The sequence below is a fragment of the Labeo rohita genome, chromosome 3 (assembly GCF_022985175.1).
Source record: "Labeo rohita strain BAU-BD-2019 chromosome 3, IGBB_LRoh.1.0, whole genome shotgun sequence".
Classification (NCBI taxonomy): Eukaryota; Metazoa; Chordata; class Actinopteri; order Cypriniformes; family Cyprinidae; genus Labeo; species Labeo rohita.
Genome location: NC_066871.1, coordinates 17,579,132 through 17,598,057, shown reverse-complemented (window position 1 = coordinate 17,598,057; position 18,926 = coordinate 17,579,132). Strand labels below are relative to the sequence as shown.

The 18,926-nt window shown below is 35.5% G+C and overlaps 1 protein-coding gene across 2 annotated transcripts; it reads left to right on the top strand.

The window, feature by feature from the left end:
* Positions 1-83: 83 nt before the first annotated feature.
* mpp2a (MAGUK p55 scaffold protein 2a) lies at positions 84-18,018 on the top strand. Of its 2 annotated transcripts, none has more exons than XM_051101064.1 (13): positions 84-214; positions 8,360-8,402; positions 9,578-9,675; positions 10,776-10,928; positions 11,020-11,175; positions 12,173-12,400; positions 14,009-14,140; positions 14,341-14,443; positions 14,803-14,871; positions 14,967-15,128; positions 15,275-15,477; positions 15,575-15,700; positions 17,666-18,018. In XM_051101064.1, the coding sequence occupies exons 1-13, from the start codon at positions 143-145 to the stop codon at positions 17,864-17,866; spliced, it is 1,746 nt and encodes a 581-aa protein (XP_050957021.1). In that variant the 5' UTR covers positions 84-142; the 3' UTR covers positions 17,867-18,018. The 2 variants fall into 2 exon arrangements, with proteins under 2 accessions (XP_050957021.1, XP_050957019.1); XM_051101062.1 differs by having other exon boundaries at positions 9,575-9,675.
* The last annotated feature ends 908 nt before the right edge of the window (positions 18,019-18,926 follow it).

Here is an 18,926-nt window from a genome sequence, read left to right as displayed (position 1 = left end):
AATGAGCGGAGAGCATTTAAAGCGGGCTGTCGAGAACTTTCTATTGTTAACACGGCTCTATAGCCAAACATAAACTGGTGGGTCCCACCTACAGAGACGTTTGAGCGTTGCCCCTTTATGTGTACGCAATGGCTAGACTCTGATGCTTTGTAGCGGTTCAGACACCTCTCACATAAACAAAACAACGTTACGAAGCGTCTACGATACGGGAAAGGTGAGTACTTCTTTTTTACAATTCACATATTTCCTTTTTATGTATTTTCTGTGTTGACGCATCCCTTTAAACGTGAACGTTTTGTGTTTAGTAATGCGCACCATATAATCTTTTCATCTGCTGTGATATAGTACAGTGTTGTCGTCTTATTGTTGTTATGTGGTTAGGAATTTTGAATTCATCCGTTGTTTAATACGTCTGGAGGCTGTGGCTGTTCTTTATCAGCATGATTTTCTTTCATTCATCATATCTAAGTTCAGACGTGAATGATAATTTTGGATGAAATTAAGGCTGCATCAGATATTTGGTCGCTTACGTCCATATTACGTCCATGATGTTGGTGAGTGAATTCATTGAATCTTCTGATGTCGTCAAAACAAATTAATTGTAACATTTAGACTAAAGCTTACAATAATTCATCCCTAACGATAAGAGAGCCAGTGATCACAAATGGTGTACTTTTTGAGGTTTACTATATTTAAGATGTAACAAAGGTACAAAACAGTAGCTGAGACATTAATATGGAGATTATGATTGGTCAGTTGCTAAAGTCTGATATTTGTGACCCTGGATCACAAAACCAGTCGTAAGGGTCATTTTTTTCAAAATTGAGATTTATACATCATATGAAAGCTGAATAAATAAGCCTTTTAGTGATATATAATTTGTTAGAATAGGACAATATTTGGCCGAGATACAACTATTTAAAAATCAGGAATCTGAGGGTGCAAAAAAATCTAAATATTGAGAAAATCACCTTTAAAGTTCTTCAAATAATGTTCTTAACAATGTATATTACTAATCAAAAATTAAGTTTTCATACATTTACAGTAGGAATTTTACAAAATATCTTCATGGAACATGATCTTTACTTAATTTCCTAATGATTTTTGCCATAAAAGAAAAATCAGTAATTTTGACCCAAACAATGTATTTTTGGCTATTGCTACAAATATACCCCAGCGACTTAATACTGGTTTTGTGGTCCAAGAAAGCAGTCATAATTTTTCAAATTGAGATTTATACATCATACATCAATGGAAAGCTTATTTATTCATGGTTTGTTAGGATAGGACACTATTTGGCTGAGATAACTATTGGAATATCTGGAATCTGAGGTTGTAAAAAAAAATGAGAAAATCACTTTTAAAGTTGTCCAAATGAAGTTCTTAGCAATGCATATTACTAGTTTTGATATATTTACGGTAGGAAATTTACAAAATATCCTTGTGGAACATGATCTTTACTTAATATCCTGATGAGTTTTGGCATTAAAGAAAATTAAGTTTGACCCATACAATGTATTTTTGACTATTGCTACAAATATACTCGTGCTACTTAAGACTGGTTTTGTGGTCCAGGGTCACATTTATTATAACAGCTCTGGGATGGGACGCTTTACTAGTTTTGGCTGAAATCACCTTATTTCAGGTGTCAGGCGTTTTGTAATGGTGTTCAAAATCATATTGAAGTGGTTTGTCTAGTGCACTCGTTTAATAACAAATAAAGCACGAAGAAATAACAAACATTAACCGACATTTAATAGTTGGTGCTTTTGTTGAGTGCACTGTAAACACATTCATAATACCTCTACTGTAATATAAAGTGTTAATACGTATGAATATTTATATGCTGTCAAAACCAGGTGATTAAAAGCAAAGAATAATCTGGCATAGTCTCAGCTTCTCATTATGCTACCTTAAAGGGGACGCAGACCTATTTGTGTGTGTTGGAGACAGATGGGCCATGCCTTTTTCTGGCTCGAGGGAGCAGATGGAGAGCATGGCTGCTTGTGATGTGGGCTGGGCCAGACCAGGGTGTCATTAGCGCAGGGGGCTCAGCGGGGTCTGCAGGAAGAATGGGAATGAAAAGAGGTGGGGGGCTCAGGAGTTGCCAAGGCATGATAAATTCACCATCCCTCCCTGTTCTAAAGGGTTGGAGGAAGACCCCCTCTTGCTTTCCCTCAGGGGATCTCACTCAGATGCTGAGTGTGCATTCATACCTGGCCAAAAAGCACTGGAGCAAGTCTGTTGGTAATGAGATTGGAATGTGAGCTTGAGCATCTCTCATGTTTGGCTGACAGCTTTCAAAGTCAATTGAGATCAAGCATTAGGAAATCCTTCAGCTTATAGAGCCAGTCTGAGAGAGTTTCAGGCAGTTGAATGAACTTGATAGTAATATTAGTGAAAATGGGTATGATACCAGTATGAAGTAATTTATGGTAATTTATATTATTGCCAATATAATAAAAGAAGCTATATATAAATATAATAAATTGGAAAATGTAGATGTATATGGCAAATTAGCTTTGCATTATTTTTTCTGGTCTAACCAGGCAAGAAGGGAAAAAAACTTATTGCTGATCCCTGTAGTTTTCTTTGTTTATAAGGTGTTCTGTTTTAAATGTATTTATTTATTTTATTTATTTAAAACAATGCATATAGTAAAAATAGTGCCTCCAAAATTACCCGGGGTTAATATAGAAATTTACTAGAAAGTTATTGAAAACATTTTTGCTGCTTGAAATAAAAGGTCAAAAGTTTGTGAACAATAAGATTGTTAATGTTTTTTTTAAAGATGTCTCTTCAGCTCACAATGCCTGCATTTATTTGATCCACAGCCAAAGCAGTAATACTGTGAAATATTTTTACTCTTAAAAACATCTGCTTTCTATTTGAATATATTTTAAAATGTAAATTATTCCTGTGATCAAAGTTACATTTTTAGCATCATTACTCCAGTCTTCTGTGTTACATGATCCTTCAGAAATCACTCTAATATGCTGATTTGCTGTTTAAAAAACTTTTATTATTATTATTCTTATTATCAACATGTAAAACAGTTTAGTACATTTTTTCAGGATTCTTTGATGAATAGAAAGATCCAAAGATCAGTATGTATCTGAAATAAAACGTTTCTGTACCTTAAAGACCATGCCATTCAGAAAGTTTCGAGTTAGTATAATTTGTTTTAATTATTTATTTATTTTATTTTATTAAATGGGGGGCAGAAAATCAGAATATTATAATGATTTTTGAAGGTCCATGTAACTGGAGCAATGATGCTAAAAATTCAGCTTTGAACATAAATTACATTTTAAAATATATTCAAATAGAAAACAGTTATTTTACATAGTAAAATACTTCACAGTTGTACTGTTTTTGCTGTACTTTGGATCAAATAAATGCAAGTTTGGTGAGCAGAAGAGACTTCTTCAAAAACATTAAAAATCATACTGTGCAAAAACTTTTGACTTGTAGTGTATATTTACAACTAATAAAAATTACAACAACAAAAAATAAATAAATAAAACTGGAAACAGAATATATAAAATTGTAAAACTGTATGATAGTACTTCGGAGATACTAATATAACATTGCACCAGACAGTTTAAAATAACAAGCATCATTCTTTGCATGGACATTTTAATCATGATTTATGAGTGCAAACACTTTCTGGGGCCCTTGTTTATTTGTTATAACACTATAATTTGCTTTACATCGTTTCTTCTGCAGCATTTCTAATATTAATATTAATATGCTAATATTGTGCAAACTGTGATGTTCAATATTTAAAGGTTTAATCAAACACCTTTGACCAGAGCAGCAATTTATGTCCTGTTACTGTGCCTGTAGGTTAACAATAAAACCTGTTTGTTTTGTGTGGGTTAATAAAAGCACAGAAGATGGAGCCCTGAAGGGGTCTGTGATTAAAGATGGTGGAATAACTAGTGGACCAACCAAAAAAATCAGAGGTGCTTGAGGCATTCACAACACCTATATATTCAAAGAAAGCACAGCCAACACCCATTAATAAAGACCTGCAGGAAATGAGCTAGGTGAAACATTTGACTCCATTTAAATGAGTGTCTGTGTTCGCCTCAACTGAACTGACACTTCATCCCAGTATAGCAGCATCACTCTGAACCTTGTCGAGCTTGTGAATAAGCCAGAGTGTGTGAAACAGAGGTGTGTGTGAAGTCGGACCTCTCCATCCCACTGGGACTGAGCTCAGCTACATAAACAACGGATTCACACTAGCATCACAAAACTACCATCATCAAGTACCCTCATGTCACTCCAAACCACAAAACACAAAAAAGAAGATATTTTGAAGAATGTTCGTAACAGTTTTGGTGCCCATTGACTTCCATTGTATGTACAAGTAAAAAAAACGCTGAGACATTTCTCAAAATATATTTTCGAAACAAAGAAAGTAAGTTTTACAGATTTGGAACGATATGAGGGTGAGTAAATGATGACAAAATTTGATGTTTTAAGTGAAGTTTTCTGTCTAATAACTGTATAACGGCTAAGTAAGATATTCCAGCTTCTTTGAATTAAGCTTGATTTCCGGGCAGCTGGAATTTAAAGGAGAAGTCCACTTCCAAAACAAAGATTCACATATAATGTACTCACCCCGTTGTCATCCAAGATGTTCATGTCTTTCTTTCTATAGTTGTAAAGAAACTGTTTTTTGAAGAAAACATTTCAGCATTTGTGTTCGTATAATGGACTGATATGGTGCCCTGAGTTTGAACTTCCAAAATGCAGTTTAAAAGTGGCTTCAAATGATCCCAAATGCGGTTGTAAACAATCCCAGCTGAAAAAGAAGGGTCTTATCTAGCCTAACGATCGGTTATTTTCATAAAAATAATACAGTTTATATACTTTGTAATGTCAAACGCTCATCTTTACCGTTTTTGTTAAGGGTGTTTGATCTTCTTTGCATGTTCATGTTGCAAAGACTGGGTCAGTACTTCTGCAGTGACGTAGGATGATTTTGAAATGATTTTTGAAGTTGAGAGAGAAAATATGATCTGCGTTTTTCGACATACCCTAACTGTCTTGAGCCAGAATACACAGAGTTCAACGAGAGCAAGGCAAGACAAGCGTTTGAGAATAAAATTTGTATTTTTTTTATTAAAATAACCGATCGTTTCGCTAGATATGACCCTTCTTCCTCGGCTGGGATCGTTTACAACCACATTTGGGATCGTTTGAAGCCGCATTTAAACTGCATTTTGGAAGTTCAAAATCGGGGCACCATATCAGTCCATTATACGGAGAAAAATGCAGAAACGTTTTCCTCAAAAAACATAATTTCTTTTATGTTTTGGACTTTTCCTTTAAGGCAGCTACTTTCCCCTTTAGGGAAGTAGGCTACTAGACACTCGGCGGCTCATAACCTACGTAAAATGTGGGAGAAAAAGAATCACTATAGCAACCACCTTCGTCATACAGTGCATGTGAAAACGGTTTCATGGTTTCATAGGATTTTTGAGAATACTTTGTATTTGTGTTCATGTTGAAAGCCTCATAATATCAGCAGAATGGTTTGTTGTTAATGCTCCCATGGGAAGATCCCTCTCTGAGCTTAAATAATGAAGGCAGTGTAATCGTCTCTAGCTTAAGCACGGCTAATTTACGGTACACTGTGGGCTGTATCGTTACGTACGTTACATAATACATCCTGTTTGGTAATATGATTGACAGTTCAGCTCCTGTTTGTGAGAAAGTGCCACAAAAACACAACAGATGTCCAGACCGAGAAAGCAATTGTTTGCCTACTAGTTGGATTAGCCATTTGCGTGTGACAAATGAGAGAGAGAGAGAGAGAGAGAGGTGTGCCACGTCTTAACCTCCTCTGATCCTTCAGGTCTTTGAGGGATTACTGCTTTCTGGGACACTGTTTACACAGTTTTAGCGCAGGAACTTATGGGAATGGAAGCCTTAAAGGGATAGTCCTGTCATTATTTGCTCATCCTCATGTCGTTCCAAACCTGTTAGGCCTTCGTTCATCTTCAGAACACATATTAAGATATTTTCAATGAAATCCGAGAGCTTTCTGACCCTGCATAGACACGTTCGAGGCCCAGAACGGTATAAGGACATCGTTAAAATAGTCCATGACATCAGTGGTTCAATCATAATGTTATGAAGCTGTGTGAATACTATTTGTGTGCAAAGAAAACAAAAATAACGACTTTATTTAACAATCTATCCGTCTGTCAGCATAGCAAACAGGACTCTGTAACAGCTCTGTTTCATCATAATGACCAGCAGACAGAGCATTACCATGCTGATTACCTAATAACATGAATCACTGATTTGGTTGCTAGAAATGATTTTATTATATTGGAAGAAAGAGACTGTGGAGTGATGGGTAAATCTATTGGCTGGCCATTTATACAGAATTATTTGACAGTTCCATGCAGCGATTGTCCAATCTGAATGAAGGTTTCCAGAAAGTCTGTAATAAATACATAATAAAAATCCTTCAGTCATTCCCTATGAAATCCGTTTTAGTATTTCCCAAATTTCGTTTTTCCATTTGAATTTTCTTTTTTTTTTATAGGTTAAATTCCATTTTATTAATCAAAAAGCATATCTAATTAATTAAAACCATGAAACTTATACAATTTAACATTAGTTTATTAAAAGTTTAACAAAAACTACACTGCCCTCCAAAAGTTTGGAAACGCCCTAGAGAAGTGGGGTTTTGGACAATATTGGCATGAATCCTTTTTAATTTGTGATCATTTTGCACTGATAAGGGACAACACAAACTATGAAAACATATTTTATTACATAAACAGTTTATACGTAGAAAGAACTTAAATTTTCGATTCATCTAAATATCCACCATTAGCAGCTTTTACAGCTCTGCATAATCTGGGCCTAAATTCATTGTATTCTAAACTTAATTGTCAATCAATTGTTGAAGCTATTAAGGTGTGCTGACCCAAAAATCTTTTAAAAACCCGGGCCAAGTTTAAAGCAGTAACCAGGCGTCACAGCTGGCAAAGGGGCATGTCTGACTTTGACATGTATGTATTGCCATTATTATGTAATCAAAATGAAAATGATTATTGCTGGTCTTCAATGATAATCTCAAGTTACTTAAATGTATTTGCACCAAAAAAATGATAAGGATTTATGCTGATATCATCCAAAACCACACTTTGCCAGGGGTGTTTCCAGACTTTTGGAGGGCAGTGTACATGTTTAGGGTTCTATGAAATGTTTTATTTTTTCTCACCTTCTGTTTTACTGTTACTAAATTTAAACCAATTGACCAATTTTTGTTTTGTTTAAGCATGTCTAATTATTTGAATGCATTTTTCTCCCTCAGAAATTCTGTGTTTTATATTGATTTTTTTTTTCTTCTGGTTATCAAATGAAGGCATAAAACATTAATTTAATCAAATGAAAATTAAACAAACTATTTTTTGGCAAACAAAGTTACTATTAAAATTACAACATAAAAGAAATATTGTGATTATTCTTTACTAAAATAAAGTTAATTTTAGTAATATAGTAGTAGTATACGTTCTACTATAGAACAGTCTTCATGTCTTCAAGTTAAACCTTTAAGGTTAATACCTTTACATTTCTGTGTGATATGACAATAGTTTCTCTCAAATGAAATTCGTAAAATGCTCATGAAGTAACTCTCTGAGTTGTTCATGTATTTATGTCCTCATTTAGTGAGACGGAGGCCACACTGCGGCAGACCCTGCAGCTGAAATCACAGCGAATTTCATGCACGCTTTATGAAACTGCGAGTCTGTTTCATTCATTCATACAAAGACACGCAGAACATGAGCCATTCATATTTAATTAGTCTTTTTGCTCCTTAATATTTACATTATGTATAGTCCATATCACAAATTTGATTTAAGTCTACAGACCTACTTTTGATTAATTAATCCAAACTTTGACAAATTCCATGACATTCTGCGTTATAAATTAAATTCTGCGATTCCGGACAGAATCACAGGGCCCTAGTCTTACTCTCAGCACTTCTGTCACTCCCACCCTCCATCTCCTCCTGCGACTCCTGCCTCTGGTGCACCTGCTCCCTGTCATGGTTTCATTTGGGAGACAGGGATGAATTTAAGCAACCCCCTAAAAACCATTCATTCTCTCCCTCCCACCTCTTAACACACACACAAAGACTGCATATCTCATTTTATTGTATATATTGTCATAGCAACCACAGCTTACTGGTAAATGCCCCCACTCTTATTGTCTTATTGTCAATCCCCATCTTTTCTTTGCTTATATTTATTCTCTGTCCTCTAGTCTAATGATGATGTTAAATATTAATGTTAAATCTCTCTCTCTGATGCATCGGTTGCAGATTTCAAACATCATGCCTGTGGCAGCCACCGGCACAGAGCATGGTAAGTATCATCATATATAAGAGTGTTTTTGGCCCCAGTGCTTCTTCATAAAATAAAAGTATAAAACACACTTTTTATACTATCACTGTTACTGTTAGTAATGTTTATTTAATGTAACCAATAACAATGTGAACAGGAGATTTATTTCTACTTTTTCTGAACCTGTTGTGTGTATTTACACCAGTGTCATTTCTAGCCTATTTTATATGGATCATGTAAAGTTGATGAATAGCGTTGACATTTTTATGACAGCGATATGATTTTTATGAAGCTCATTTGTCCAGCTCATTTTAATGTTATAGTTAGTCCATCCTAAATTTCCTTTCATTTACGGATTTTTGCGCTTTTTGCTATTTGCCAAATAAAGGATGACTGTATGGTGAATTTTTTCCAAGAGTGCTTTAATGTGATATTTAGCCAAATAAAAAAAAAAAATTGAAATCAGTTCATTTTAAAGGAATAGCTCACCCAAAAATGAAATTTTCAATGTTGTTCCAAACCCGTAAGACCTTCGTAACACAAATTAAGATATTTTTGATGAAATCCTAGAGCTTTCTGACCCTGCATAGTGATATTTTTGGGTGACATTTTTCTTTAACAAAAAAAGCTTAAAAAAATTTTTTTTCATTGAAAAATGAAAAAAAAAAATTCTTTGCACATCTTTGGACCCTAATGCAAATAGCTTGGCATGATTTCAGCAAACTAGTGTTGCTTTGTGCCTGTGGCGTAAACAGCAGCCACAACAAAGTTGTCTCAATCATTCTAAGAATTCAAAGTGGAGCCAAAACAGTACAGATCGCAGTAGATGAATCACAGAAATGAAGGTCACTGAAGGTAATTTGACTGTTTGCTGTGAGGATTTTCCTGGCGCTGTACTTATAAACATGGACGCCCTTGTGCCACAGATGGCTGGCACAGACGCAGGGATGCCCAGCTTCAGTGAAATCGTTCCCTAGAGATCCACTTGACATTTTAGTGCCCTGCCGTGTCTGCTAATAAATATTGTGTGATTCTGATGAAACTCATAGAGTTGATTATATTAAGGTGCTGTGATCTACCCTTAAAGGTCAATCTTGCAGTGATTCATATTTCATATACATTTGAGCTGTGCATTAAAAAAAAAGATCACACAAGCAGCTGCATAATCAGGTCTCTGTCCTTTTCCCCCCCAGCAGTGCCGCAGGTGCTGGACACGCTGAGTGACAGCACCAGCTCCACCACTGCCAATGACCTGGACCTCATCTTCCTCAAGGGCATCATGGAGAGCCCAGTGGTCAGTTTTCAGCCCCAAACATACCATTCATTTTTGCCTTCTTTCACTGCCAGAATAAAAATTTCCTGATAGTTTACTCACACCTATGTCCTCCAAGATGTTCATGTCTTTGTTTCTTCAGTTAAAAAGAAATTAAGGTTTTTGAGGGAAACATTTCAGGACTTTTCTCCATATAGTGGACTTCAATGGTGATCAACAGGTTGAAGGTGCAAATTGCAGATTAAATGCAGCTTCAATGTGCTCTACACAATCCCAGCCAAGCTATAGTCATATCTAGTAAAACAATATTTTCTAAAAATAAAATTTACATACTTGTTAACCACAAATGCTCATCTTGCACCAGCTCTGTGATGCACATGCACGACTTGCATCATGTTGGAAAGGTTACGCATGGTTAGTTCTTCATCTGTCTATTTCAGTTCAAAAAGGTAGAGTAGGGCGGAAAACTCCATCTCATTTTCTCCTCCAACCTCAAAATCATCCCACATCGTTATTTTTTCCTTTGTAAAGGCCGTTTGACTTTCTTTGCACATTTGGTTTAAATACTGGATCAGTACTTCCGCTTACATCACACGTGATCTTTCTAACGTGACTATGTAATGCATGAGGTTGAGCTACTGCAAGATGAGCATTTGTGGTTAAAAAGTATGCAAATTTGTATTTTTCTTAGAAAATGTCAGATTGTTTCGCTAGATAAGACCCTTATTCCACAGCTGGGATCATGTAGAGCCCTTTGAAGCTGCATTGAAACTACAATTTGGACCTTCAACCTACTGATCCCCATTGAAGTCCACTATATGGAGAAAAAACCCGGAATGTTTTTCTCAAAAACCTTAATTTCTTTTGGACTAAAGAAAGAAAGACATCTTGGATGACATGGGGGGTGGGTGAGTAAATTATCAGGAAATTTTTATTCTTGAAGACTTTTTAATGTTTTTGAGGCTCTTATGCTGCACCAGGGCTGCATTTATTTAACCATAGTATGGTAGAACAGTAGAAACCGTAATACAGTTGTAATGCAGTAAATATAGTAATTTTCTAAAATACTGACAAATGAACTGGTGATGAATACTGTGCTTAAAACCTGACTGATCTTCTAGAGTGCAGAGAGTCTGGAGGAGACACGAATGGAGGCCGTTAGGGACAATAATGTGGAACTGGTGCAGGACATCCTGAGAGAGCTGAGCCCCTTTACACAACGCAGCAACACCGCCGCAGAGCTGTCTCGCATACTCAACCAGCCGCACTTCCAGGTACACATCTGCAGATCAACATTCTGACAAATGAAATGGGAATAATAGAAAGTGTGATTAATGACTGACACGCTGTGCTTTTGATGGTCAGTCTCTGTTGGAGACGCACGACTCGGTGGCCTCTCAGACGTGTGAGACTCCGCCCTCGAGCCCCTGTGCGTTCATGGAGCCGCCCATCAACAGTGTACCGGTGCCAGCTGATGCCATCCGCATGGTGGGCATCCGCAAAGTGGCTGGAGAGCATTTGGTAAGATTGCATTCACAGTGTTTCTGTGTGCAGGTCAGGCTTTAAGCTTTGCAGAGCTCTCATGCTCAAGACTTTAATTTCTGTTTTATAATTGTGCTGTTCTCTAAAGTATGAAATTCTACAAAATTTCTGTGATGATTATACTTTGTTTATTGATTAATTTATATATATATATATATAGTAACATTACTAACATATTTAATGGAATATTAAATTATCTTTGAATTATAATACTAATATTATATTTTTCAGCAAACCATAATGATCTGTTCTCAAGCATTAAACAATATGTATGTTTATATATATATGGTTATATATAGATTAATTAAGATTAATATATAGAATATTTTATGTTAATAAATTGTAAAATTTATAATATATATTAATAATATATTATAGCTTATATTAGTATAACGTATTAGTAATATTATATTATTTTATTTCTAATATTATTATATAATATTATTCCTATTATATTAGTAATATATAATATTATTTTTCAGCACAGAGCATTATGAAATTATTTAACAAAATGTATGATTATGCTCTGCTGTAAAATATGAGATTAATAATTTATTATACAGAATTTCTGTGGTAAATATAATATATATATTATATATATATATGTGTGTGTGTGTATATATATATATATATATATATATATATATATATATATATACATGTAACAATGTAAATTGTTACATGTATATAGTAATGTTATACTGAATGAAGTTATTATATTATAGTACTATTATATTTTAGATAAGAGCATGATGATAGGATAAAATGAAATACGAAGCTATGCTTACTCTAAAATATTACATTACTATTCATTCTACAGTGAACATACAATTTTTGTTTGTATGCACTGTTCTAAAATAGTAAACTATTATATAAAGTTCATTGAAAAGTTTCAAAAAATCATTGATCAGATTCAAAATGTGCTTGGAGTGTTTTGACTACTAGTTTCTGACTTGTCGTCCTGTTGTTTTGTCAGGGTGTGACGTTCCGTATTGAGAACGGAGAGCTGGTGATCGCCCGCATTCTCCACGGGGGGATGATCGACCAGCAGGGTCTGCTCCACGTGGGTGACATCATCAAAGAGGTGAACGGGCGAGAGGTGGGTGACGACCCTCGTGTGCTGCAGGAGATGCTGCAGGAGGCCAGCGGCGGTGTGGTGCTCAAAATCCTTCCCAGCTACCAGGAGCCACATCCCCCGAGACAGGTACCATCTAAATACGCAACAGGACACAATCAGTGTCTCACTGCCAGGGCACTTGCATGCATAGGGCACGAGTGACCCCATTTACACCTGGTAGTATGTCTCAGGCGACCAGTGGTTTTAAAATGCTTGTGGCTCTACATATGCACATCACCACTACCTACTTTCCTCTTGTTTTTCGCTGCTGCTCTTTCATGGTTGTCATGGATACCAGAGTAAGGAGTGAGCGCAGCAGTCTCACTCTCAGTTAAAGCCAGATGTGTTCACTGTGAGAGCAGACAGGATTGCGGGCTTAAATGTAAACGGTTTCAGCAGACACTATTGCATTGCATTTTACTATTTCACAATAAACAGCTTTCCATTGATGTATGGTTTGTTAGGATAAGACAATATTTGGCTGAGACACAACTATTTGAAAATCTGGAATCAGAGTGTGCAAAAAAATCAAAATCTTGAGAAAATCACCTTTAAAGTTGTCCAAATAAAGTTCTTAGCAATGCATATTACTAATCAAAAATTAAGTTTTGATGATAGGATATTTACAAAATATCTTCATGGAACATGATCTTTATTTAATAGCGTAATGATTTTTGGCATAAAAGAAAAATCGATAATTTTGACCCATACAAAGTATTTTCGGCTATTGCTACAAATATACCCGTGCTACTTATGACTGGTTTTGTGGTCCAGGGTGACATTTATGTAGTTTTTTGATGGAACATATCATTTAAACTCTCAAATATTTTAAAATATTTAGAAACTGATTACATGTAATCTGGATTACGTAATATGTTTCCAAAAAATTAATTTGTGAATTTTAAAAATACAGTTACTTTTTATAGATTATATGATTACTTATTCACACAATGGCAGTAACCGAATACTTTGGTTAAAATTTCTTGATGGTTGTGTAAAACAGCACGTTTTTACCTTATAAAAATGGCTCTGTTCACAGCGACCGTTTTGGTGCGTGTCTCTTTAAATGATAATGAGCTACTGTTCACCCGCTCCTCTCTTCTGTTTTTGTGTATTCGGTGGTGCGTTACCATCAAAAACAAAACTTATCCACTGTGTCCTCAGTGGCTCTTATGTCTGGAGAAAATAAACTCTTATGTTCACTTTCAAATCCAAATACAAAACACCTGCAGTGCGTATGAGACATTGTTGTCGCTACAGCTGCTCGAGCGCAGAGAAAATGGCAGACAGTGTACAATTGACTGAGACCGGAAATATGCTAATACAGGACAGTCCGTCAGCGGTCGTGGGCGGAGCCTGAACAGTATGACATCATACTGCTCAGAAAATCAAAACGGCTCTGTAATTGAGACTGATTAGGTTTGAGTGAATGTATTTTTTATCATTGTAGGGTGGTTGTGTCCACACACTGCTAAGACTTATACGCAAACACCATGTTAAAGTGAATTTTGCATCCAGTGTTTCCTTTAAATTTTCCTTATTAAAAACATTTTACATCTTATACAATTTATAATCAGTAACAGACTACAATTTGTAAGTAATCTACCCAGCACTGAAAATAGTTCACGTCAATAACTATATGTAAGCTATGTATATATATTTCAGTCAGGATCATGCTTAATCTTGTGTCTCCAGGTTTTTGTGAAGTGCCATTTTGATTATGACCCTGCCAATGACAACCTCATCCCTTGCAAGGAGGCGGGGCTACAGTTCTCAAGTGGAGACATTCTGCAGATTGTTAACCAGGAAGATGTGAACTGGTGGCAGGTTGGTCGGTCAACTTTGAAGGACTATAGTATCTTTGTGATTAAATGATGTGTTTATCTTTTTGAGGGCTTAAAGCCATGTCTGCTTTTTAGCTCAAATGTAAGATCTCTCTAAAAAAAAAATTGATCAGTCTAGTAAAAATGATAACAAGCAATCTAAAAATATGCTCAGTGACTTGTTTGTACATGATGTCTCCACAGGCGCGTCGTGTAGAGGGAGGCAGTGCTGGCCTGATTCCCAGTCAACTGCTGGAGGAGAAGAGGAAAGCTTTCGTAAAGAAAGAGGTTGACCTTTCACCAGCAGGTACTTAAATAAAAATAGAAAGTGTATAAGAACAGCATTTTTTTGAAATATTATTTTTTGTAACATTATAAATGTTGTTACTATCACTTATGATCATTTTAGTGCATCCCTGCTTAATAAAAGTATTATTTATTTATTTATTTTTAATTTTCTTTCAATTGTTTTTAACCCTACACTGTTGAATGGTTGATTTGTGCATACTGCCCCCTGGTGGATTTAATATGAACATTTCTGATGTCTAATCCTTAAATAATCAAAGGTTCATAAAGCAATGCAAGCAGTAATGGTGCAAACTTTGTTACAGGTTCAGTAATGCTGTAAATATTTAAAAATAATAATAATATCACTGTGTATTGCAGCCAATCTCTGCACTGGGATGGTTGGCAAGAAGAAGAAGAAAATGATGTATCTAACTACAAAAAATGCAGGTTTGGTTTTCTTTATACTCAAATGCATGTCTTTTGAAACTGTATGTCTTTTCTGTTTTCCAATCCTTCATTGATTCTTTTTTATTCCCTGTCAGATTTTGACAGGCATGAATTACTGATCTATGAGGAGGTGGCAAAAGTCCCACCTTTTCGCAGGAAGACGCTGGTTCTGATTGGTGCACCTGGAGTGGGCCGACGAAGTCTGAAGAATAAGTTGTTAGTGTCAGACCCTCAGCACTACGGCACCACTATCCCTTGTGAGTCGTCTCTGGGTGTCCCAGGCACAGTTTTCACTCCGAGTGTTCGGCTCATTCATGATCACGACCTGATGCAAATATTTCTTCCCTTTAGTGTGAGAGAAATTAATGAATCATCTGGATTGTTCTCATGTAACTGTCCACAGACACCTCTAGGAAGCCCAAAGCAGCAGACAGAGAGAATATGATGTATGCATTCACATCCCGGAGTAAGATGGACGCTGATATTAAAGCTGGCCGCTATCTTGAACATGGTGAATATGACGGTAACCTCTATGGCACCAAGATTGACTCCATCCATGAAGTAGTGGAGGCTGGACGCATCTGCATCCTGGATGTAAACCCACAGGTAAGATACTCTCTAACTAAAGACAAGCACATGATGCTGTTTTGCAGCATTTTTTGAGCACTGTTTGATTCAGATTTTTTTCTTTTTTTTGCCATAGGCCCTAAAAGTCCTCAGGACATCAGAGTTTTTGCCATATGTGGTGTTCATTAAAGCTCCTGAGTTTGAGGTGCTAAAAGCCATGAACAGATCTGGAATAGAGGCAGGAGTGACCAAACGCCGAACGGTAAGTTTAAAGGGATAGTTCACCCAAAAATGAAAATTACCATGTGATTTACTCACCCTCAAGCCATCCTAGGTGTATATGACTTTCTTCTTTCAGACAAATGCAATTAGAGTTATATAAAAAATGTCCACGCTCTTCCCAGCTTTATAATGGCAGTGAATGGCTGTTGAGAATTTGAAGCCCAATAAAATGCATCTATTCATCATAAAATGTGCTCCACACAGCTCTGGAAAGTTAATAAAGGCCTTCTGAAGTGAACTGATGCATTTTTGTAAGAAAAATATCCATATTTTTACTTTATAAACCATAATCTCTAGCTTCTGCTAACTGTCGTACGTGCGTTCATGAGGGAGTGGCAGACTTGGAAGTGCAGTGGAGACAGCAAAACAAAACACCGATCATGAATTAGAAGTACAAAATGAGAATTTGTAAAGAAAAATATCTGAAGATTTCGATACAAGGCAAGAGGACTTGTTTTTCCTTTGCAGTAAACAAAACTTGGTTCTCGTGAGGCTAGCATATTCTCACTGGAGCTTACACTACATCTACGGGGTAGAGATTATGGTTTATAAAGTCTTAAATATGCATATTTTTCTTACACAAATGCATCAATTCACTTCAGAAGGCCTTTATTAACCCCCCTGAGCCTTGTGGAGCACTTTTCATGATGGATGGATGCACTTTATTGGACTTCAAAATCTCAACAGCCATTCACTGCAATTATAAAGCTTGGAAGAGCCTGGACATTTTTAAATATAACTCAGATAGTATTCATCTGAAAGAAGAAAATCACATCCGTCTAGGATGGCTTAAGGGTTAGTAAACCATTGGGTAATTATCATTCTTGGGTGAACTGTCTCTTTAAGGCCCACTCTAAAAAAATGCTGGGTTAAAAACAACCCAACTTAGCATTATTTGGCAACTCAGCGCTGGGTAAATATTGGACAGAACACATGCTGGGTTAATTTGACCCAGCTGGTTGGGTTCAATGTTTTTACCAAACATGCTGGGTTATTTTATTAAAGTCAACTATTGTTTAAAAATTATATTGCTGGTTTGAAATGGACTGGAGCTTATAAAAAATACACACAGAATTACTAGAGGCAACAGCAATAATCAAAAGATGAACTTTTATTATTAAGCAAGAACACATGGACAAAATACAAGACAAATTACATTTATTTGGATGAATGCAGCATAGTTTACAATATTACATATATTTGTTTAGCAAGCATTTTAAACAAAAAAATGTAACATTTAAATTTTGAATTTTAATTTTAGTGTATTCAGTCTTTCTCTAATGTTTTTTACTGAAATAGTGCTAATTCTCATGCGCTGTGTTGCTGAAGTCTGAGCCGGTGAAGGGCTCCTGTTCACCGGGTTAACTGCAAACTTCAGACCATGGCCTCGGATTTCACTCAAAGCTGAAAGATGCCATGAATGACTCCAAAAACTGCACATAAACAAACAGTACTGACATTAGAGAACGTATTTTAAGGTTACAGTAACTAATAAAATCTATTTATTTTATGCAAGGCAAAAGGCGTTTCCATCCACGAAACACAACCAGTGCTGATGCAGCTGAATGATATCTCGTCCTTATGTTGCGTTGCGTACAATAATACAATTTACAGCACAGTAAAGACTTGAAATAAAATGTATACAAACTCAGCAGTAGGGTTGTTTTGTCAGAGACAGGCTCAACCCAGTGGTTGGATAGATAAAAAATAACCCAGCGTTAAAAATGACCCAGCAACTTAGTTATTAAAAAAAAAAAAAAGTAGCCAGCACCTGGGTAAAAATATTAAAAATAACCCAATATAATGAACCAATGGGCTGAACCCATCATTTGCGTTACAAAAATAACCCAGCATTTTTTATTGTGTCGCTGTATACTAACCATGGTTCTCATGAAAACTCCAGTTCTCAGCATTCTAAAAATCTGCATCTGTCTCTTCTCAACAGGACGCAGAGCTGAAGAGGACAGTGGATGAGAGCGCCAAGATTCAGAGAGTGTACGAACACTACTTCGACCTCACCTTAGTAAACGATGATTTGGAACAGGCGTACAGGAACCTCAAAACCTCCTTAGAGAAGTTGAAGGGAGCTCAGCAGTGGGTTCCGGTCGGGTGGGTTTTAGAGCTCAGTGCAGCAACTAGCGGATGATTCATGTGACACTTTATACCAGTGTTAACTGGTTTATATCATCAACCTCGTGCCAAGGGTGTGTGCTGATCAGAGAGTGTGTGTGAGTGTGTGAAATCACCATCTACCCTTTATCAAACATGGCTACATCTTGATACAAACTTTTGAAACAAGTTTATAGCTAAATCTTGTGTCAGAATTTAACTACAGTCTCATCTTTTTGTTTACAGTAAGCATTCAAGTTTAGTTATTTGAAATTAATTTTTGCATCCTTTAAACGAAATACCTGAACATTTGAACAGATAAGTTAAAAAGTAATCTCCTAAAGAAAAAGATAAATTCATTTCAGAAATCAAGACTGTATTTTGTAGAATGTCTTAAATTAATAATTAATATTGGTTGATTGTTTTTTTTATTGTTTATTTAGATTTTATGTTAAACAAACAACTTATCAAAAGTCAATATATACATTACTGTTCAAAAGTTTGGGATCAATACTTAATTATTCAATATAACAAAAAATATATTTATAATGTTACAGTATAAATATAAAATAAATGCTGTACTTTTTAACTTTCTAAATCTTGAAAAAAATTTTTTATCATGGTTTCCACAAAAAAATTAATCAGTTAGAGCTGCAAATCAGGATAAGTTCAACTTTAATATCACAGGAATAAATTACATTTTAAAATAACATTTTTAAAAACATTTTAAATTGTAATAATATTTCACAGCTGTTACTGTTTTACTATATTATTTATCAAATAAATGCAGCCTTAGAAACATTTAAAAAATCAGCATCGATCCCAAACTTCTAAACAATATGTATTCTCTAAAAACAAATTTTATGCATATTTGCTTCTCAAGTAAATTGAATAAGTTACATATTTAAAAAATAGTTTTGATTTATAATCCACAGTTTAGTACAGGCCTACATTATTTCTGTTTGCATAGGTGGTAGATGATTGGACAGTGTTTCATCTCTGAATTATATTTTTATGATAAGGCTCTATTTTGCTCAGCTCCTGTTGTTGTGTCAGGCACATGACTTTTGTACAGTTTTTTTTCCATGTACATCCAC